The sequence below is a fragment of the Anolis sagrei genome, chromosome 4, assembly GCF_037176765.1.
Source record: "Anolis sagrei isolate rAnoSag1 chromosome 4, rAnoSag1.mat, whole genome shotgun sequence".
Classification (NCBI taxonomy): Eukaryota; Metazoa; Chordata; class Lepidosauria; order Squamata; family Dactyloidae; genus Anolis; species Anolis sagrei.
In genome coordinates, this window is record NC_090024.1 from 23,395,208 (window position 1) to 23,417,822 (window position 22,615).

Below are 22,615 nucleotides of genomic sequence, written 5' to 3' on the forward strand. Positions count from 1 at the left end.
GAGATCTCGTTCATTTCAATAAAATCTGACCTGCTTGTTCTTTACTAAATACGTGTGTTCATTTGGGATTGTGTTAAAATTATCAGAAGTTTCACTGATTCCTCTTTAAGGTTCTGTTCAATGAAAACACAAGTATCCAACATTTTCAAGTAGGTAGATTAAAGCACAACTGAAACCAAAGTGAAATTCAGTTACTTCCCTCTGATTTCAAAGGGAAGATAAGCCTGTGTTTAATTCTATTCCATTGGTATAAGCAGGTCCTAAAGAGCTTTGATCAATAGCAGCACATCCAGGGTTATCCCTAAATGTACACCTAAAAAGCTATAGGAGCTTTTAAGAAGATGTGACAATTTTAATTCATGGTCACAGATTGCCTGGATGCATACAAACAGACATATATCTCCACATATATTTTCATGCCTCTTAGTGCTCAGAGATGGGAAATTAAAGGTGAAAGTATCTCCCTTCTCCAGCAATCCTCATCAAGATGTTTTGTTTTTCTGCCGCTACTGCTATGAGTGGAGAATAAATGACCTTGAATGAAAAATCACTAGATACTTACTTTGAGAGTTATTTTTAGCTATCCACAAGGCAGTCCAGAAGATCATCCAGCAATCCCAACTAAGGTCACTGTTGTGATGCTTCTATTAGCACTAATCACAATTTTTCTTTTAGTTTTGTACCAAGCAGTAGGAGAAAGTTATTAAAGTATCTGGTGGCTTCATAAGTCAAAAGTTGCTCAGTGATCATGAATCTAGAGAATGTGTCATAGAGCTTTTTATTTTGTGTATTCAAGTTGATTCAACTTTTGGAGACCCTATATGCTTGACAAGATTTATTTAGAAGATGTTTGCCTTGCCATCCTTTAAAGCTTGAGAGACATCATGAAGTAGGTTTCCGTGGCTGAGCAGGGATTCAAACCATGGTCTTTTGGAGTCTTATTCCAACACACAAACTACTGCAGTATTCTAGCGCTACAGGATTTTACAGGTTTTATTTTCTTATTGATTTGATGCCTGCCTACTTTGGTGATGTTTAATTGCATTACAAGATGCTAGAATGAATTGTCCTTTGTCTGTGGCTCCTTTGCTTGTGTAAATCTCAGTATGTAATCCTTTACAGTCTTAAAAGATGCAGTGGTGCTCCCTCCCTTAAGAATATGGAATTAACTGATCCTATACTTTGGAACTTCTTTCCTAGAAAAGTTAGGTTGGCTCCCTCAGCCCCCACATTTCCAGGATTACGGAAAATGAGATACTGAAAATTCATAATACCTTATTTGCTCTATTGTAGTCGTCGGTCTCTGTGCCTGCCTTTTTGGGGGAGGGGTGTGTGTACTTAAAGTAAATTCTAAATACTCAATTGAAGCTTTAAATTACTGTAATGTTAGAAAGTTGGGCAATGAAGGAAATGTTCATGGAATGTGGGGCAGAACTCTAATTTTGGAGAGGTAATTGCATTGCCGCTCCCCTTCACCCCTGACCATAGCTGCATTAATAGAGAATTTTTCAAAGAGTCAGAGCTAGAGTGGTTTCATTGTTGAATTTGGAATTCCCACTCATTCATGGAAATCAACTGGGTCACTTTGGCCAAATAGTGGCATGCTCCTAGCTCTGGAGGAAGGCAATGGCAAACTTCCTCTGTACAAATCTTGTCAAAGAGTCTTGTAGTAGATTTACTTAGGGTTGCCACAAGCTGGAAACAACAGTTTGAAGACATACAACATCATACTACAAATAAGCTTCAATATTCCATATATTTCAAGTTTCACCAATTTTTCGGTGTCCTCCCTAACCCTGCTTTCTGGGTTTCAACGTTTCCAGAAATTCTTCACCTTTAGGAAGTATCGGTTTGCTCCATTGGTCAAATCTGAATCCTGGGATTTGTTGTTGTTCAAAATGACAGCCTCGCATGCTTTCATACTTGTAATCTGGGAAAACTAAAAGGATTAAATCTTGAGGGGGAACAAAAAGCGTCTTCTCACACAGGGTGGTCTAGGCACTGTGTCTCTGGCCCAATCAAAGGGCTAATGATAAAAACCACACATACCAATTGTCCTTGTCGAAATGACTTTACTTAAAATGTAAAACTTAAGTGAAAGAAAAATTAAAGATGAATAAACTCATTTTTCTAAGTGCTGTACTGTTTTATTTAAAAAAAACATTTTCTTAATTGCAGGGCCTATATTTAACTTGTTTAACTTTTTGCATATTTGACATGGAAGGGCCCATACTGGTCTCACACACAAAAGCTGTCTTCATTTGCGCTCTGGAAATAGTTAACAATAATTTAATTAGCCTTTTGGAAGAGTGTGTGCAAAGATTATATAAAATGTATTAATTGTCTCCATTCTCCGTCTGGATCTTATTTATGTGGGCAAGAAGCTGATGGCCTTTACCACACGTTCTTGTTTCTGTCGTAAAACTAATTATTTAAACTGTAGCACAAATTCCAGATCGAGGGATGGCTCAGCTGTTGGAGAGTGAATTGAATTTATTGTCAGGGCTCTGAAACCATGAAATTTGCACCATTCTTTTATGAACATGTTGCTGAACAGAAGACCCATAAACATGTTGTAAACAGGAGGGCAGCATATACCTCAAAGGCCCTTTTTATATAAGGATGTCACTGAACAGTAGATAAAGTATTGGGTCTGGAAATGAGAAAAGATCAAATGCCTTCTTGGTTGGGGTAGCTTTGGACAAACAGCTATTTGTCCTGTTCAGATCAGGTTTGTAAGGTTGAACCAACAAGGTAGGATTTGTAAAATACTGAGCAGAATAAAACACAAAGGTTGGAAAAATATTTGGTAAAGTTACTGGTCATCATTACAGATCCGTTGCCCAAAATAGCTTAAGAATTTAAGAAGTAATTCTGTTAAGTAACTGAAATAGTTACTTCATGGTTACTTAAACAAGTTATGTGAAGTTTCTTCGTGGTCTCACAATGTATTCCACAATGTATTCCATACATATTTTGTCACATGCTGTCTTGACATTACGTCCTCTTTATAAACTGAAACAATTTCGCAATTTCACGCCCTTAGCATTTAGATAGCGTATTACAGTGCAAACTTCGCACTTGGAGGGAAACTGAATGAAGACACACATCTCTAACCTTTACCACAATGCCAGTCGATGAGCTACTGATGACTGGCACTTCTCATTTGCTTCTGCAGGCTTTCCGCTACATGGCAGTTGATACCAACTTCCCCCGAGAAATTCCCTGTGTGCCATTTAACTTTACTTTTCGGATAACCCTGGTATCTCAACAGTACCTCAATGTGTTCACAACAAAACACAAGACAGCGTGAGCCAGCTCTTGAACCATGTGCTATTTCTTTCCTATTTAGTAACACTATGCCTCCAAAACTGTAAACGTTAGATTAACTCAATATAATGACGGCAAAAGCAATGGTTATCCCACATTCAATTACAGATATAATGTGGTCCTCCAGATATTGTTGAACATTAAATCCCACAATCATTTCATAATTGATTTTAGTAGCCAGGGCTGATGGAGGTGCCACACATCTCTGACCCTCAGCTTGAAATAATAGGTGGATTTTTCTCTTAGTTGGTAAATGGATAATATGATGGAAGAAACTAGACAATATTCATATGCTCATTCAGATAAGTGACATTAAAAGGATACTCTGTATATTCCTATAAAAGTACAGTTGTCTCTTTGGGGCAAATTCCTTGCTACACAAAATCAGAGGTTAGGCTTTTTATTCTTAATGCCATTCTTTGTGCGAAAAGAGTGCTGTAAAGTGGAGAAATCAAACATAAAGGTTAGAAGCATGTTATGTACTCAAATGGAAAGGGACTGCAAAAAATAGGCATCTATGTGATGTGAAATAGCAAAAAGAATAAATGTTTCTTACAAGATAATGTTACCGTGTATTGAACTGCTTTTTCTGTTGATTTGTTGTAAAACATGATGTTTTGGTGCTTAATTTGTAATATTAATTTGACGTTTAATGGGCTTTTCTTAATCCCTCCTTATTATCCAACATTTTCACTTACCCAACGTTTTGCTGGCCTGTTTATGTTGGATAAATGAGATTTATACATACACACAGTGGTCCCCTTGCTGGGGTTTAGTTCTAGGCCTCTCTGGATACCAAAATCCACGGGTGTTCAAATTGTAATTTATGCAGTGGGGTAATGAAATGGTGTCCCTTATATAAAACGTTAAAATTGAACTTTATTTTTTAAAATATTAAAATTATTTTCAAACCATGAATTGGTGAATCAGTAGATATGGAGTGCCAACTGTACATATATGTGTATGTGTGTGTAGTGTAATATATTACATGCTGTAATTTATTTTATTTATCATATCAGAAGCAAACCGAGGGTACATTTGTAATGTATTTTAAAAAACACTTTTAAAAAAGCCCTTTTCATTATACTAAATGTCCTTTGACCAGTAGCTGGCCACTTGGAGTGCCTCTGATGTTTCTATAAGAAGGACCTCCATTGTGCATGTGGCAGGGCTCCGACTGCATTGTAATAGGTGGTCTGTGGTTTACTCTTCTCCACACTCACATGTTGTAGGCTGCACTTTGTGGCCCCATTTCTTAAGATTGGCTCTGCATCTGTTTAGTGCCTTCCAAGTTATCCAATCTTCTGTGTGCCCAGGGGAGAGTCTCTCATTTGATATCAGCCATGGCTTGAGGTTCCAGGTTTTAACCTGCCACTTTTGGACTCTTACTTGCTGAGGTGACATGCTGTAATGATTAAAGCAGTATTTAAACAAAACTTATATTTGCCCTTATAATATAATAAATAAAATGTATATTAATTATTAAACATGCTGTAATGATTAATATACATTTTATTTATTATATTATAGGGGCAAATATAAGTGCTGCCTGAATACTACCTTATAAGTACAAATATACAGTACTGTATAAGAGACACACTGCACCACAAATGACTTAAATGAAAAAGATGTAGCTGAGTTAACTGCAGGAGGAGGAACAAAAGCTTCTGAGTTGGCTGTGAGAAAAAAGTATCACATAATCACAAAACCATTGTGCAAACAATGACAAAAAGGCAGACCATGTATCCAATGTTTGAGTTTCGGGGCCCACTGTAGAAGAGTTGAAAGGATGGACTGTTGAAAAGCAAGTTGTATACATGCATGTATTCAGGAGAAATGTGTACAAAATATGTACACATTACTGTGTTCACCAGAATTTTTATTGATTGCGTGCGCGCGCGCACACACACACACACACGTACTGATGTGGAAGTAGGACAGAAGGAGTGGCTACGTGGAAAAGAGAAAATGTTCTAAAACAAATATATGCTTTTTCATTCAGGATTCTATATTTCTAACTGGGATACGTTTATTCTTTATAGTAAAGCAGCTGCCACGCTTCAGCATTTGCTAAGTATCCATTGAATTGAACCAAGTTTTTTTATAGCTCTTGGCTTGAGAAGGAGAGAGAGACTGTTAGCACTGGGCCATAGGAAGCGAGCCCGTGGGCAGCCGAAGTGTGAATCCTGGCAGGTTTCAGACTAGAGTTGGACGCAATGCTGGGGCTGATCACAAGAAGGTCAGCATTGAGGGCTGAATCTGTGAGCCCCTTGGAGAAGACGCTGGAATCGAGGGCCATAGGCAAAGGAGGAAGCTGACAGTGTAAAAGGAGAACACTTGAAGGAAGGGATTGGCAAGGAGAGAGGACAGGCATAACCCACAAAGATTAGCTTTGCCATTCTAGCATGTCGAGAGCGTGGCTGTTGCTCAGATGGAAACACGCAAGCTTGACCTAGAGGCATTTAATAGTTGGGACACATGTCAAGAGAAGCAGGCTATTGCCAGAAGGGTGGATGAAGGAACAAGGAGGACCAAAAACCATAGTGTTTGTTTGTGTGTGTGTGTTTTCTGAGATAAAAGCAGCAGCTGCTCCCATATAGGAAAAGATGATATCCTTTATTCTTCATACTTCGTGGAAGTCATCATTTTAACAGTTTTGTGAGGCAGGTAGATGGTTTTCAGATGAAACAGGTATGCTTTTTGGCCAGGAAAAAAAATCTTTACAGAATGAAACTTATTTTACTAGAGCCTAGTAAATTGTTTTGGGTTACTTTCCACATCAAAGCAGTCCCATCCAAACAGCTTCCAGGATGATGCACTGAGATTATCTGAAGTGCCAGAAGAAATCAAACTCACAGTCTGGAGTGTACCAGTCCTTACATTAAATCCATAAGTAACACGAATATAGTGTCTTTTCTCTTTGTATTATATTTTAAAACATCACAAAAGATAATTTGGCAAGCTTGGAAAAAAATACCATTTTGACTACCAGGTTCCAGAACACCTTCTGTCTGGAGGCTTGGTTTATTTATTTATTTTTAATTATCTCTTATAGTACAGAGAGCTCTTGGTGTCTGCTGAGGATCAATTCCTCATTAAGTCCCATTATAAACAATAACATAGTAAATGTCATCCTTTGTACAAAATAGCAAAATCAAAGTTTGGATTTTAGTTGAATCTGTGGATGAAGAATCTGTGGATGTGGATGATCAACTATGAAAAGATCTCAGGAAGGAGTTCAGGCAGCAAAACAAAAAATTGAAACAGTTTGAAATAATACAAGACAGTTTGAAGAAAGCCGTATAATAATAATAATAATAATAATAATAATAATAATAATAATATTCCTTTATTTGTACCCCATTACCATCTCACCAAGGGACTCGGTGCAGCTTACATGAGGTCAAGCCCACAGCACATCAATAAACAAAAGCCATAACAATAATCAATACAAAACAGTTAAAATAAACTCAAAAACAGAAAATACACAATAAGCAATAACAATGTCAAAACATAAAACAGTATACACACTGAAATGAAGGTCTGAAGCCTAGTCAATCCATGACCTGTAGGCCATAAAAGCTTTCTAAAATTAGAAGTTTTAACCTGACACCGAATAAGGCTGGTATCATAAAAACTGTGTTTTCAAGGGGAATATGTTTTACACTAGCCTGAGCTCTTCCGTCTTTGGGGGAGACCCTCATTTTGCCCCTGCCATTATCACAGGCCTGCCTTGTGGGCACAAGGGAGAGAGCCTTCTCCTCTGTGGCCCCCTGACTCTGGAACTCATTGCTCGGAGACATTAGGAAAGCCTCCACCTTAGAAACCTTTAAAAAGAATCTTAAAACCTGACTTTTCCATTGCGCCTTTGGAGAGTAACTATACAACCATACTCTATTGCTCCCCTCAACTTTATTAATGTCCACCAGACCTTCCCAGTATTTTCTCTTGGTCATGGGAATTCTGTGTGCAAAGTTTGATTCAATTCTATCACTGGTGGAGTTCAGAAGGCTCTTTGATTTTAGGTGAACTGTAAATCCCAGCAACTCCAGCATTACCAAATGACAAAATCAATCACCCTCAACCTCACCAGTATTCAAATTTGGGTGTATTGGGTATTTGTGCCAAATTTGTTCCAGTGACTGAAAATATATCCTGCATATAAGATATTTACATTCCGATTCATATAACAGTAGCAAAATTACAGTTGTGAAGTAGCAACGAAAATAACATTATGGTTGGGGGTCACCACAACATGAGGACCTGTACTAAGGGGTCGCGGCATTAGGAAAGTTGAGAAACACTGCATTAAGGCATAGATACGTTGAATGGGATTACAATTGGCCTTCTGTATCCATGGATTCTGCTTCAATGGATTCCACCATCCACAACTTGAAACTGTTAAAAAAACCCCAAAAGGAAACTTTGATCTTGCCATTTTATATAAGGGACATCATTTTTATGCAATTGTATATAATAGTCCTTGAGAATCCATGGATTTAGATATTTAAGAGGGGTCCTGGAACAAAACTCCAGCAGATATCAAAGACTTAAGGTAAAGGTAAAGGTAGTCCCCTGACATTAAGTCCAGTCATGTCTGACTCTGGGGTGTGGTGCTCATCTCCATTTCTAAGCCGAAGAGCCAGCGTTGTCTGTAGACACCTCCAAGGTCATGTGGCCGGCATGACTGCATGGAGCGCCGTTACCTTCCCACCGGAGCGGTACCTATTGATCTACTCACATTTGCATGTTTTCGAACTGCTAGGTTGGCAGAAGCTAGGGCTGACAGCGGAAGCTCACGCCGCTCCCCGGAATCGAACCTGCGACCTTTCGATCAACAAGCTCAGCAGCTCAGTGCTTTAACCCACTGCACCACCGGGGGCTCCATCAAAGACTTACTGTAGTCTTTTTATTGAACTGATAGACCATGCCCATACATGTGTGTGCATGTGTGAAAGAGAGAGAGAAATCCATGTTTAACTATAACCTGGGTATGGTATGATGATCATTTTAAGGGAGGCAGAGTGCAGTTGTCCTTCCAGTGGTCTTCCAGCACAGCTAATGGATTGAATCTTCTTGCCATTTTTCTCTGCTTCGACCAGCTAGAATGGGTTCTTTATACCAGCCTCAGGCAGTTTATCTATCTATCCCCTTTTGGTTTCCTCTGACTGGTAGCAGCTTTGTGGGGTGTTAAGCAAAAGCCTTTCCCTGTATTTTCTGCCTGTTCCTTTTAACTGAAGATGCTAGGGATATAAATCCCTGACGTACAGTCTTTCCTTCGGAACAAACAACGCTGAGAAGAAATGAGAAGCCATCCTTTGTTGTACATCTGAAATCAAAGCAGCAAACCTACTGCTGAAACATGAAAGTTTATCTCAGAAACAGAAGAACTCTCCTTCTTGCCCTTCATTTCAGGGACCTCAAGGGGCTCTTGGGTTGGCTCCGGGCAGATTTCTTCAAACAAGTGCAAATTGCCTTCGAATTTAATTAAGCGTATTGTTCAGGAAAAACTATGGGATTTTTATTAATGAAAGGTTATCTTGTCTGGTGTTTGATTTCTGTGTCTCTCTCTCCCCCTCCCAGTGCAATATCAGATGGAAATGATGCGAAGCCTCCGCCACGTAAACATCGATCACCTTCACGTTGGCTGGTACCAGTCTACCTACTATGGCTCCTTTGTCACCCGGGCTCTCTTGGACTCCCAGTTCAGTTACCAGCATGCGATCGAGGAATCTGTCGTTCTCATTTACGGTTAGTGTGCCGTTTCCTGTATTATTCTACCCCAGCCCCACGACGCTACACCCACCACCCCCTTGATCTTATTAGGGCTATTTTTGTCTTCGATCTCCTTGCCTGTAAGAGCAGCTTTGGCAGGCCTTTTTCGAGTAAATACCAACCCTGTGTCTGCAGCAGCCTCAGCAGCAGTGAAGTCTAGACAGGGTTTCCTTCTTTCTGTTTATTTTTCTTGCTATCAGAGCCCTGATGTGTACGTTTTGGAATGCTGGAGTAGCTGCTTCATTTTTATTCCTCCGCTGCTCCCCCTCCTGCATGGAAGGGGATGGTGGAGCTCGACCAGATGTCTTAACAAACTCTTGCCTGCTAGAGCGTCTGGGTCCCTACGTGACTGGCCAATCATAATGTAACTTGCCAAGTCTTCCTCCCCCCCTTTCCACCTCCTTTTTATGCATCTGACAGAAGCGTACAAAACCTGGACTGTTTCGTAGCACAAAGATTTTTTTCTTTTCCGCCGACTTTTTTTTTAATGGCGTTTCCTCAAGCTCTCCAGACCAGATGTTCTGTGCTGTATCAGAACCGTAGGCAATTTAACAGCTTTATAGCCTTCCCCTCCCTGAACACTCACAGTTTTGCCATATCTGGCAGGCTCGCGTATAGTTTCCAGCTGAGAAGTAAATGTAACGTCCTGAGTATCTGTCAGAAAAAATACTAATGAATACGATCAATCTTATGAGCTGCCCCAAAATTGTTTCAGTATGTTAACAATTGGATTACAGTAAAGAACAAGTTGTTAAAGTATACTTATACTGGCTGGAAACATTGCATCATCAGATCTTGATGAATTTTCCACTTGTTTCAGTCTATTTTGGTTTTCATTTTATCACTGATTGCTAAAGGTTTGACTGTGTTCAGTTTCAGACAACACAAACGGTAACCTTTAAAAAAAAGTTTGCTGTTTGGCAAGACTGGCTCAGCTGTTATCTGGCTACAGATGTTAAACTCCCTGATCCTAGAAATTAAATGGACTTTTCAAAAAGATACCACTTTTTACATTCTATAAGATAGTGTGTAAATTTGAAAACTGTTTACCTATTTTTTTAAAAATGCAACTGGAAAGATTTGACAAACATTTTCCTAATAAAGCTTGGTGGTCCAGATGTACATTCTGGACCCACAGAAAGGTCACAGTGTCATTGTGAAGCTCCCACAAAAGTAAGGAAGTGGTGTTTGGCTTGCGATTATTGATAGTGCAAGTAGGGGGCTCTTATGACTGAATATCATACAATTCTACCACCCTCCACATAAAAAAGTAGTCAAGGGAAAGTCTAGTTTTTTCCTGATCTACAGCTTTCTGCAAGAAGATATTGTTTTTTGTTTTTTTTAAGGAAGAGATTCAGTCTTGTGAATTCCCATCTCTAGGAACAAGTCACGGGAGAATAGATTTTAACTGAACATTAGAATAAATTTCTTGATAGTAAGAGTGGTTCAGCAATTGAACCAATTGCTTAGAGAGATGGCTGAGTCTTCTCTGGAAATCTTCAAAAGAGGCTGATCTGCTACCCTTTAGAAATGCTTTAGCTGGAGATCTTGCATTGAACAAGGGATAGGACTGGATTATCCATAAGGCCCCTTCCAAAATTTTGATTCTAGGATTCTGCGGAAGTGCTGCTATTTAGACACTACTTGATTAACTTGGCTTTCTGAATAAGGCCTTCTTAACTGAGGTCTTATGGATGTTGTTGGGATACAGTTCCCTTGGCGTCTGTAAATTGTTGATGCTAACTGGCCGATGTGTTTTCCATTCCAACAACTGAAGGGCTACAGTGATCCACTCTGACCTGGAAAACAATCAGGTAGTAAATTGTGGTTATAGTAGCATATAAGGGACATTCCATTGAGACAGCCCATTATTTGGAGAAGTAGTCCAGAGTATGATCGAAAACAGCAACATAAAGATGGTTGGACAGGTCCCTGTAGCACTCAATATAAAACAACCAAGTAGAATTATAGAGTCATAGAGTTGGAAGATGCCACAAGGGCCACCCAATCCAACCTCCTTCCCTTTGTTATAATGATACCACCAAGGGAAATTGGAAGCTGCCTTCTCCTAGGCATACACCTATGTACTCCCTGGCACCTATGTACTCTCTGGCACCTATGTACTCTTCATGTCCTCAATTTGTTGAATGCTTTCTATCACTAAGGGATTAAATCTTGGGGTGAGAGCAGGATGCACACAAAGCATGTGGTCTGCCACTGAGTTCCACCCAGCATTGTCAGTACACTTGCCAGACCTTTCTCTGTAATAATAATTAGTCTGGAAACTTCATTTCTGGATAGAATTTATGTTTTTGGAGTGCTGAGTTATGTGACTGGTACATTATTATGCACAATCCTTGCTCTATTAGGAAAAGTTTTTTTTTCTAAATCTGTCAAATGTGCTTGTACAACACCCAGTGTATTTTGATAAGGTCTTCATGGACACAAAAATATAATTTTCCTCTTATGGCAGTGTAGTATGACTCATGCATCTATGGGAACCCATGGTTTCATTTACATCTTCACTAGGAATTTCTTAGGTTCTCCAGCACAACACTATAATATGCTTCTGTTGGAAGCTGACAATAGAGTTGCTATGGAGGACCTAGCAATGCGTAGAGAGGTGTCCCCCAAATCTTGTTTGCTCAACGAGGTTCACTGTTATCCATGATTTTTGCTAACTGTTAAATCCAGGAATATATACCCGGAGGATACTGAGGTTGTACTGCATTATTCTTTCAAAGGAATGTTGCCTGAATATATGTCTCAAAGTCTTTTCAGATCACACCACATATTTGATAAAATGTTGTTTCCTTGTGTTGCATTGTTTTCCTCCTTTGTTTTAAATTGGGTATTAGCTGGACAGAATTCAAGGTGTTTGTTGTGATGCGTTAAAGCTCACAGCAGTAAGGACACAAATTTTCCCAAGGACTATCACCTGCTATGTCATTTTTCCCTGGAAGACTTCCCAGATTTCCATGGTACAGGTTAAAGATCAGATCATTATAATTGCATACCAGCAACACTGGTATTAATCCTTCTAAGAGCATAGCAACTTCTTTATCAAAACTTGTTTCTGTCTTGGCCTAAAACTCCTCATTTCTTCTGGCCCTCTTGATTTTGCTACTCGCCAGTTTAGCCACCTAGGGATTTTTTGTAATTGTACACCATACAAATGCTATAAATAAATGATTGCTGATTTTGTTGACATTCATTTGCAAGATCTGTTTTCATTGTTGGATGTTGTTTGATTGATTGGATGTTTTTGGTCTGCTGCTTTGAGCTTTGGAAAAGCAGATGATACATTTTAATAATATATTTGTGTACAATTTGAATGACTTTGCCTCGGGGTTGCAGTTTCATTAAATGTCTTTCAGAAAACTGTTTAGATGTTTACTGGAAAATAAAAATTACCCCATTTAAAAGTGTTGAGATACATTTGCATGAATAAATATTTGCTCCCTATCTTTCCCTCTTTGCTCTTGTTCTTTCTCAGATCCTATAAAAACCTCCCAGGGATATCTTTCCCTGAAAGCTTACAGACTGACTCCTAAATTGATGGAGGTCTGCAAAGAAAAGGATTTCTCTCCAGAAGCGTAAGTACAAGCGATGTTTTGGAACTTGGGTGACAGAACGAGGGAGAAAGAGGATTAAATCATTCATGAAGAACGTGTGTGGTTGGGATGATATATATGCTTTTGCAAGAGCTCGATATATTCAAAGCTGTGACAGGTGATCAGGTAAAGGAGCAACATTTACTTTACTACAAAAGGATGTGACCTCCTTGCTGACACTCCAAAGAGAAGGTGATGTTAAAGCCAAATGAAATCGAGTAGAAAAGAGAGAAAATGAAAGGTTCTGAGTATAAGCTTGACTCAGGACCTGTACCATTTTTGTGGCAGAGGTGTCTCTCTTGTGCATAAGTGTCCTAAAGTGGATATATGTTATGTTGGCTCTGTTGTTTCATAGCCTTTTTCTCTATTCCACCACTGTCTCAAGCGCTGTTGGTGGGGGCGAGAGAGAGGACCTTCTCTGTAGTGGCTCCCCGGCTCTGGAATACCCTCCTGAAGGAGATTAGATTAGCCCCCACCCTTGAATCTTTCTGATCCAGCCTAAAAAAATGGATTTTTAAGCAGGCCTTTGGCCTCAAGTAGGCTGAAATGAGCCCATTTGAGGTTGACACTCTGGCACTTTAATTTGCACCACAGTGTCTTGTAAGCTGCTCCAAGTCTCTTTTGGGAGATGGTGGTGGGATATAAATGATGATGATGATGATGATGATGATGATGATGATTATTATTATTATTATTATTTGTTTCTGAGTACCAGCCCCATTATCTATCTCTGTGTTCAGGCACTTGGAAGAAGGAACTGCCAACGTTGTCCATAGCTGCTATCATCAATATCATATCTTTTCAATGAGAATGTGTGAGGGATTGTCCCTAGCCACAAAGCAATTTTCTCTTGGAACTGTGATTAGGACCTAATTATATATTAAAACTAAAGAATCAAGTTTATTGTAGAACTTCAACAAATTTGCTAAATAGAAAAATGGAGTTTAGACCCTTCCTTGATTTGACAAGATGAGCTGTGACATAATAACAAACTTGAAACTTACTGTTGGGAGAAAGGCGAAGTGTAAATGAATTAAATAAATAAATATGCAACATAGTCTGGAACTTATCTTTGTTCCAGCTTTCCCAATACTTCTTGGGTGTGATTATTCTGCAAGTACTGCTAAAGTCATTCAATTGTAGTTTGTAATTGATGGCTGCTCTATTATTATTATTATTATTATTATTATTATTATTATTACCTCGCTTTATTTCCCCAAGGGAACTCAAAGTGGCCTGACATAAAAGCATTAGTATACAATTTAAAATATACAAAAATACAAGCATAAAAATCAAATTAAACACATACACAGTTAAAAATCATCAAAGCAGTTAAAAACTACAGGACCTTCATCTTTAAAAGCCTGCCTGAATAAAAAAGTTTTAATCTGCTGCTTGAAGGACATCAGGGAGGGGACCATTCTGGTTTCCCTGGGCAGGGAGTTCCAGAGTACAGGAGCAGCCACCAAGAAAGAAGGCCTACTCTCTTGCTCCCACCAACCGAGCTTGAGATGGAGGTGGGACCAAGAGAAGGGCCTCTCCTGAAGATCTCAGTGCCTTGGAAGCTTTGTACAAGGGCATGCGGTTGGCCACATAACCTGGACCTCAACCGTCTAGGGCTTTAAAAGCCAGCACTTTGAATTGTACCCAGAAACAGACAGGCAGCCAGTGGAGCTGCTGCAACAGGGGGGTTCCCCATTCCATGTAGCCAGCCCCAGTGAGTAACCTGACTGCAGCTCTTTGGACTAGCTGAAATTTCTGAGCGCTCTTCAGAGGCAGCCCTACTTAGAGCATGTTACAGTAATTACAGGTGGGATATAACTAAGGCATGTGCCACCATGGCCAGATCTAGCTTTTCAAGGAACGAGCACAGTTGGTGAACAAGTTTAATTGTGCAAAGGCCGCCCCAGCCACCTCAGATAACTGGGTCTCAAGGTTCAGCTGTGAGTCCAGGAGGACCCCCTCCCCCAAACTGTAAACCTGTTTCTTCAGGGGAAGTGTGACTTCATGCTTCACAGGCTGGATCCCTATTCCCTGGTTTGCCTTCTGACTGATCAGGAGTGCATTTGTCTTGTCTGGATTAAGTTTTGATTTGTTTGCCCTTATCCATTCCATTGGAGCCCCTGGTGGCGCAGTGGGTTAAAGCACTGAGCTGCTGAGCTTGTTGATCGAAAGGTCGCAGGTTCGATTCCCGGGAGCAGCGTGAGCTTCTGCTGTCGGCCCTAGCTTCTGCCAACCTAGCAGTTCGAAAACATGCAAATGTGAGTAGATGAATAGGTACCGCTCCGGCGGGAAGGTAACAGTGCTCCATGCAGTCATGCCGGCCACATGACCTTGGAGGTGTCTACGGACAACGCTGGCTCTTCGGCTTAGAAATGGAGATGAGCACCATACCCCAGAGTCAGACATGACTGGACTTAATGTCAAGGGACTACCTTTACCTTTACCTATCCATTCCATTACTGATTACAGACTGCAGTTTGGGGTCAGGACAGCTTCCTTGGCATTAGGTGGAAAGGAGTAGTAGAGATGGGTAAAGAGAAGCTACAGATGATCTAGAACAGGGGTGGACAATTGTAGTGTGTCAGAAGGACAGTTTTCCACCGCATATTTCTATCAACTAAAATGTAGAAACATACAAATAAAAAGGAAAATGCCAGAAGTCAATTTCTACGTTAGAAGACTGCATTTAAAAAAAAATCAATGAGCAAAGGGAGCTGCAATCTGTTTAGAGCATAAATTGCTCCTCTAGTGAATAAATTTACATTTTTCTCCCTGAAAAAGGGTGGGCTTTAAAGAGCTGACATTTGCATACTCCTTGTGATCACATACTTCTCTTCCCCATATAAAAAGTGAAGGAGGTCAGGATGAAAAATAGGATAGTGTAGCAATTCTCAGGAAAAAGCAAATGTTCTCTTTTCTAGAGAGAAAAAAATGAAAAAAGGTTGAATGTCTGTTTCACCATGAATCAAAAGGCTATACCAGAAGATTCTCCTGCCTTACTCAAGACTGCAAGCCAGTTATTTCTTGTATCATTAGCAGGCCAGCTTGTTTTTGTGATAAATTCTGCAGCTACATGAGAAGCAACACTTCAAGAGCAATGTACTCTTAGACCACCCAATATTTTAAAATACTGGGCTCTAAAGACTATATTCAGAGGAAGACAATGGCAAACCACCTCTGAGTATTCCATGCCTATAAATTTCATTGGGTTGCCACAAGTTGACAAGTGACTTGAAAACATACAATTTGTTTTGTTTTGTTTTGTATTAGAGACTTCAGATCCAATTAGTAGTAGTGAAGTAACAAAGAGATAGGCACTATGCTTGAGCAGGGATTACATGGAGATATTTTACTTGTAAGGTATCCTGTATTTGGGTCAAGAGATTAAAGCATAGCAAAGGTGATCAAAAGGTAGCATCTAGTCTTCATACCAGATTGAATCAGTAGGTGTCAGGTGCCCCTTCCTTCTTCCATTAGAAAATAGATAAAAGACCTTCAGGGAAATCTTTATCGCTGGTATCTTCTTATTTATACTGAGGAAAACCTGTAGGCATTGGATGGATTACTCTTTCATCCAAGTACTTTAACACTCCTCCCCCAACTCCGACTGCAAAATGATTGTTCTTGAAGGTCTACAAAGTCCACTCCAAAACATCTTATTCGTTACCCCCTCTGCTAGGGCACAGAGCATCTACTAGGTGTCTGAACAAGCTTATATATTTTAAAGAAAATTAATGAAAAACAAAACTTATTTAGCCATTATGCCTTTTCAGTTATTTCACAAACACTGTGATGGTATTTTGATAGGCATTGAAGACTTTGTATTTCCTGATTCCATATATTGTGAGACTCTGTAGCTTTTCTTTTTTAATAAGTGACATTTTCCCCTATAATCATGACTAACTTGTTTTAGTTGTCCAGCTTTCAAAGGGATCTTTCCCTCAAGGAAACCCAATTACTATTATTTCCACATACTGTTCAAGTTCATTTTTCAGACTTCAAATATAAACTAATGATTTTTGCAATTTTGGGGGGGAAATGGAACCAACACTTCATTCTCCAATTTGTGAAACAAATATTTACATAGTGCCCTGCCTGCCTGCAGGATCAACAGACTGTCCCTTTCTTTCCTAGTCAAAATGATATCCAGGCCTTAAGAGAAAAACAAAATATTAAAACCGTAAAGATTATAAAAGCAAAAAGGCAACATTTTTGGAAAACGACAATGCTGATGCTGATGATGATTTGGGAAGGACTCTGCTTTGACATTTTTGGAAGAAACCACAACCACTGTGGCAATTACATTTTTTTTTGTTTTTCAATATTTTAAGTATATTTAGATATTATTTGGTGTCATTTGCAAATTTGATGAGCATGCCCTCTAAACTTTCATCCAAGTCATTAATAAAGATATCAAACAGTACAAGACCCAGGACTGAACCCTGCGGCACTCCACTAATCATTTATTTCCAGGATGAAGTAGAACCATTGGTGATGAAGAACTGATGAAGAAACTAATAAGGCTAGCATATTTTTATGGCCCCAGGGTAGCATAATAGAGGCATCACCAATGGCATTGTGGTTTTAGTTTAAAGATCAATATGGCTGCCATAGAGGATGCCTGCCATAAATGCAGGTGAAACGTCAGGAGAGAATGCTTCTAGAACATAGCCATACAACCCAAAAAACCTACAACTCAGTGATTTTGGCTTCGACAATAATATGGCTATAGCTGCATTTTCTCAGAGAGGATGTTATGTGAGCACTTTTAGAACAACATATGCCTCCTTAAGATACATGGCAGCCATGGCTGTCACCTACACATGCAAGAAATGTGTGAGGACAGGGTTATTTGGGTGCGTTCCTGGAAACCTTTTCAAGTGCTCAGTACCCATGGATACCGAATAACTGCAGCACTTTTATTTATGGCACATTCTGTTTTGTGTTACTACAGTTTAAGAGATCATTTTCCTTGCCCTTTTCCAGGTAAAAAAGGACTGCAAAGGAGAGATAATTTCCAAGAGGGTAGCCAGATAAGTCAGCTGCCTTATGATACCTTAAAGACTAATGAGTTTTATTTGGCCTAAGGTTTCATGGGTGAATACATCAGATGGGTTTTAAAGCTTTTCCAGTGTCATCACACATGGTTTCTAATTAAATAGGAGAACATGGTGGTCTGTGAAAACTGTTGACAAGCCAGAATAATGATTTGCAATGCACCATGTTAAAACCATGCATTTTCTCTATTTTGACTTCTGGCTATTTTGAGGATTGTTTGCCAAAGAACCCCAACATGCCATTGCGTGGCATGGCATTGTAATGATTTAAACATTTGCTTCTCCAGTTCACCTGCTGACAAGTTCCCAGAGCAGGTTCCAATACCAAGCTAATAATTATTATTTCAGACTTGTTCAGATAAAAACTAAGGAGAAAATTACAATGTAAAGTCATGGGTCAGTGAGATTTTCACTTGGCACCAAGAAGACAATAAACCTGACATGCAGTTTCGAGTCAACGCAACACAATAGAAAAGGCCAGTTGCTGAGGATTCTGGTGTTATATGGATAAATACATAACCTCCGTTGGTTGCCATGACTATGCCATTGTAGGTGGTGGCACAGTGATGATGTCGGCAGCAAGGGTAAGAGTAAATTGATAGAAAGCTTAGTAGTGATACAAAAAGGCAAAAGAAAAGAAAACAGAAGAGAGAGAGAGAGACTGAGACTTCCTGGCTCTTGAGCTGCTAAAGAGCTGACAGGACAAATTTCTCTATTGATGGGCATTGCATTCTATGTTTCTCTTATCATCTACAAAAAATGCACTATGCTGGTGTTACAAGCATCGTATGACCACAGTTTCACTTACCAATGTTGCACAAAATCTTCCTCCTGGGAGGCTTTTAGGGCATCTCTAAATCCACCAAGATATATGGTATTCTCCTGTTTGTGGACCTCTCCGGGTCTTTTAGTGTAATTCTGTGGTATGTTTATGGCCCAAAGGTAATGCAAATATAGGGCCTGTTATTATCTGTAGCGTTGGGTATTTCCAGGGAGCCTTTGAATGTATCCCCATAGATGCAGGTTTTGTACTGTACATTAGTGTTAGGCATCCAGTCTTAACATGTAAATACCACAAGACAAACCCGATTGCCCTCACTGTTTTCACATATGAATAAAATACGCCTACCCACTTGTTTCTTTCTTATCCTTTAAAATATTACCATCTCAAGGGCAATAAAATCAAGTTAGATAATTTTAATCTATACAACATTTAAGACAAAATAATTTAAACAAACAACATATTAAACAGTTCAGGTAGTTAACACAACTGGTGGAAATTCTCAGATGGAGCATGCTCAGGCAGACACCTAAATGCTGACTGAATTGTCCATCATAAATGATTTCCTTATTAAGAGACCCTCATCAAATTTAAAAAGAACTCTGAATTTACCAGATTCCAGTTTGAATTACCATTGCTCTGCTGTCCATTATTTAGACTCCAAACTCATTTAGTTGTATTTCTCCTCAACTGGAATAAAAAGACTTTCCATGCTGTTTCTCACATTTGCTATAAAAGTTTGACTGTTCCTGGAATTGAAGAGCGAAACGGCCTGGACTGCCTGAAGAGTATTTTTGCTAAATCCAATGGAAGCTTTCAAAAACATGCATGTGTTACAATTTCTATTTCCAGATTAAAAAAAGCCACCATCACCTTTGAAAGCATGTTTGAGGAAGTACCCATCATAATCAAGAATTCCTACCTCATCAACGTCCTTCTTTGGGAGCTAGAAAAGAAGTCAGCGGTAGCAGCGAGGCATGAATTGCTCAGTCTTGCGAGCAAGTAAGTACTCCTTTCTCACTCTTCACATTAGATTTCTAGTAAAAATCACTCTGTAAGTTTGAGGATATATGTATATCCTTCCATAATATTATAGAAGTGTGACTGAAATGTTTGTGCATTGGGATCATGCAGAGGGGAGACAGGTTGAGGAAAGGTATAGAACAAAAGTTTATGTAGTTGATGTCACTATGCTTCCCATTTGTCTCTGTTTTTCTTTGGGGTCCTCACACATTTGAATCACTTGCACTTGTGCCATAAATTGTTCAGGACCATCTAGTGCAAGTGACGGGTTTGGCACTAACACAGCCCTTCTCCTGCATGACAAGAAGTGATTTCTGCCCTGTCCCTCAGTTCCTTTTTGTCTGTTGCCCTTTTGTTTTGCTTAGGTATACCATTGACTTCTCTTTGCTATTTGATTTTAGTCCTTGTGATTTTAGATGCCAGAAAGGACTTTTGAAAAGTGTTTCCTCATACCAAGATGTGTTTTACATACCAGCCAGTCCCTGTATCTCTTGTGATCAGGGATGAAGCATGATGTTGCAGTTTTCTTGTATTGTCAGGCATTCATAAATCAAAAGTTATGCACTAATGTTTAAAAGCTTCCTTTGTGAGGAAGTTATAAAAGCTGTGGATTGTGCTGTCACACATAGGCACCTGCATGTGGTCTCAAACTGTATCTGCTCCATTTATGGGACTGTTAATCCAAAAGTACACCAATGCAACTCTCATTGATCTTGTCCTGAGGCTTAGTATGAAGATCATGGCACCCTCCCCCACCAAGCAGTAACCATATATTGACGGGTCCAGGCTCCATCAAAACCTGATAAGTTTCTTAAGTATTAACTGAGTAGGCTGAGGCATCCTGCAAAGTAATCAGTTTTGCAAAAGGACATGGAAGAGAAGCATTAGCAAAAGCAGAGGGATATAGACAGTTTTCAACTTCGTTTTGTTTTGTGCTTTTATTAGAAATGGTGTTTAAAAATGTTTTCCACAGAGGTCTGTCACAAAGTAGGTAGGGGGTATAAAGCTTGTCTCAACAAACATGGACAATCATTCATTCCATGTTCCTCTATATTACTAGAGGAAAGCAAATTTGAACATTGGGTGCATAGTGGAAAACTATGGAAAAACTGCTTACATAGTTAATACAGGTTTATCACTTTGTCTCCATTGTTCCTGTTGCCTTTTTGCATTGTTTTGGCTCACCCTCATTGCCAAGGAAACACCAGAATATTGAAGCTTTTAACGGTAGTATCCTAGTGCAAAACTGCCCTGACAGACTGACCCAAGAGAAATGATTTTTTGTTGCCAACCCTTTTTTCCTGCCTACAAAATAAATGGGTCTTACGAAAGCCGCCAGACATCTTAGGAAGAGGTTACACCCTTTCACCTCCATAATAATAGCCCTCAAATAATTTTTACATGCATTTATGATTGATAAGAAATTGCAGAAAATGATGAACATTTTTGTTTATTTAATGTTTCTGCATTAGATGCAATATACTAAATTAGGTTTATAAGGATGAATGTTGTACATGCCAATTAATGTATTAAAAAACAACGATTGGGCACTGGGCAGTGATATAAGAAGAAACGAAGCTACATTCAGAGTAGCCCATGAGTTCTAAGTCCTGGCAGTTTTTAAAAAGTGGTTTTGCCATTTGAAAGCCCCTTTGTAGGGAGTGAAGTTGTTATCAGAAAAAAAGTTGTTAGTTCAGATGTCACAGGTTCTCAGGTGATTGAACAGGATATTATTTAAAAACAGAAATACATAGCAGAAAGAGACAACAAGGAGCACTCTTAGCTGCTTCTTAATTGTGTTTTGAGTTTGATAGACAAAGACCTTTCAGCTACTGTATGTAGAATCTAAGGAGGCATCCACTCACATTTTGATCTCATACAGATTTCAGTTGGAGAGGGTTAAGTACACCCATCTAAATGAATGGGATGTAAACTTCCTTAACATTGTCTGAATTCGATATTTAAAATGGAAAAGTGTTTATTGTACTCATTTGTACAGATCTCTTAATACCTTACTTGTCTGTTTCCCCTTTCCGCTGGAAAGGAAATCATAATATTTTTAAAAAGGCAGGGTTTTTTAAAATACGAATGTATAGCAGCTCATTATCTTAATTTCCACTATTTTGCATTACTAACTTAAAGTAGTCCCTTGGACTAAGTTTTCCATTAATATATTAAGTTCCATTTAATGTAATTCCATTTAGTTTTGCATGTGACTTAGTGACTGGTACCCCCTGCTAAATCACAATGTTCATAAAAACCATTTCATTCAATACCTAACAGTTGCAAAGTGAAAGCTATAAAAGAAAAGGACCCACGAGGAAAGACTGCAGGAACAGAAAGTTGGAAGAGACCTTGTTGAAACCGAGACATTTAAAATATTGAAAACAGCAAAAGCAATCATCTATTCCATCTCAGGTTAAGATGTAATGAGTTTCTCCAGGATTGGCAGACTGATGATGTATTTGTCCACCTAGATCAGTGGTTCTCAACCTATGAGTCCCCAGATGTTTTGGCCTTTAACTCCCAGAAATCCTAACTGCTAGCAAACTACCTGAGATTTATGGGAGTTGTAGGCCAAAACACCTGGGGACCCACAGGTTGAGAACCACTGACCTAGATGAAATAAATATATTCATCAATTCCTGTACAAAAGTATTTAGAACAGCCTTCCCAGTGTGGATCTGTCCACGGATTTTAGACTTCAATCCTCCTTGACATTGATCATGCTGACTAAATCTGATGGCATTTTTTAAATCTGGAAAGAAACCATTTTTGGAAAAGTTAGTGCACAGTATGAAGTAATACAGTGCATAACTATCATAATATTTTCTGCTGTGGAAGATGCAGGAGTAGCTGTTAATCCTGGCTTAGAGATATCTCTTGAATCTTATGTGTTTCAGGACAGTAATGGCAGAGGGCCCGTCATTTATGTTTAGCTTGTCACTGTTAGTAGCAAAATTCTGAACCTTTGGTCTGCTCAGTTAGGGCTTTCCCCCTTCTTAAAGTAATTATTTCATGTTATTTATACT

At 39.1% G+C, this 22,615-nt stretch overlaps 1 protein-coding gene across 1 annotated transcript in view; it reads left to right on the forward strand.

Moving 5' to 3' along the window:
- Positions 1-22,615, forward strand: part of EIF3H (eukaryotic translation initiation factor 3 subunit H) — a 79,816-nt gene that overhangs the window by 49,495 nt on the left and 7,706 nt on the right. The window contains exons 3-5 of the mRNA XM_060775805.2: positions 8,914-9,081; positions 12,602-12,701; positions 19,413-19,562. Of these exons, the coding sequence (XP_060631788.1) occupies positions 8,914-9,081; positions 12,602-12,701; positions 19,413-19,562 (418 nt within the window). The remainder of the gene's footprint in view (positions 1-8,913; positions 9,082-12,601; positions 12,702-19,412; positions 19,563-22,615) is intronic.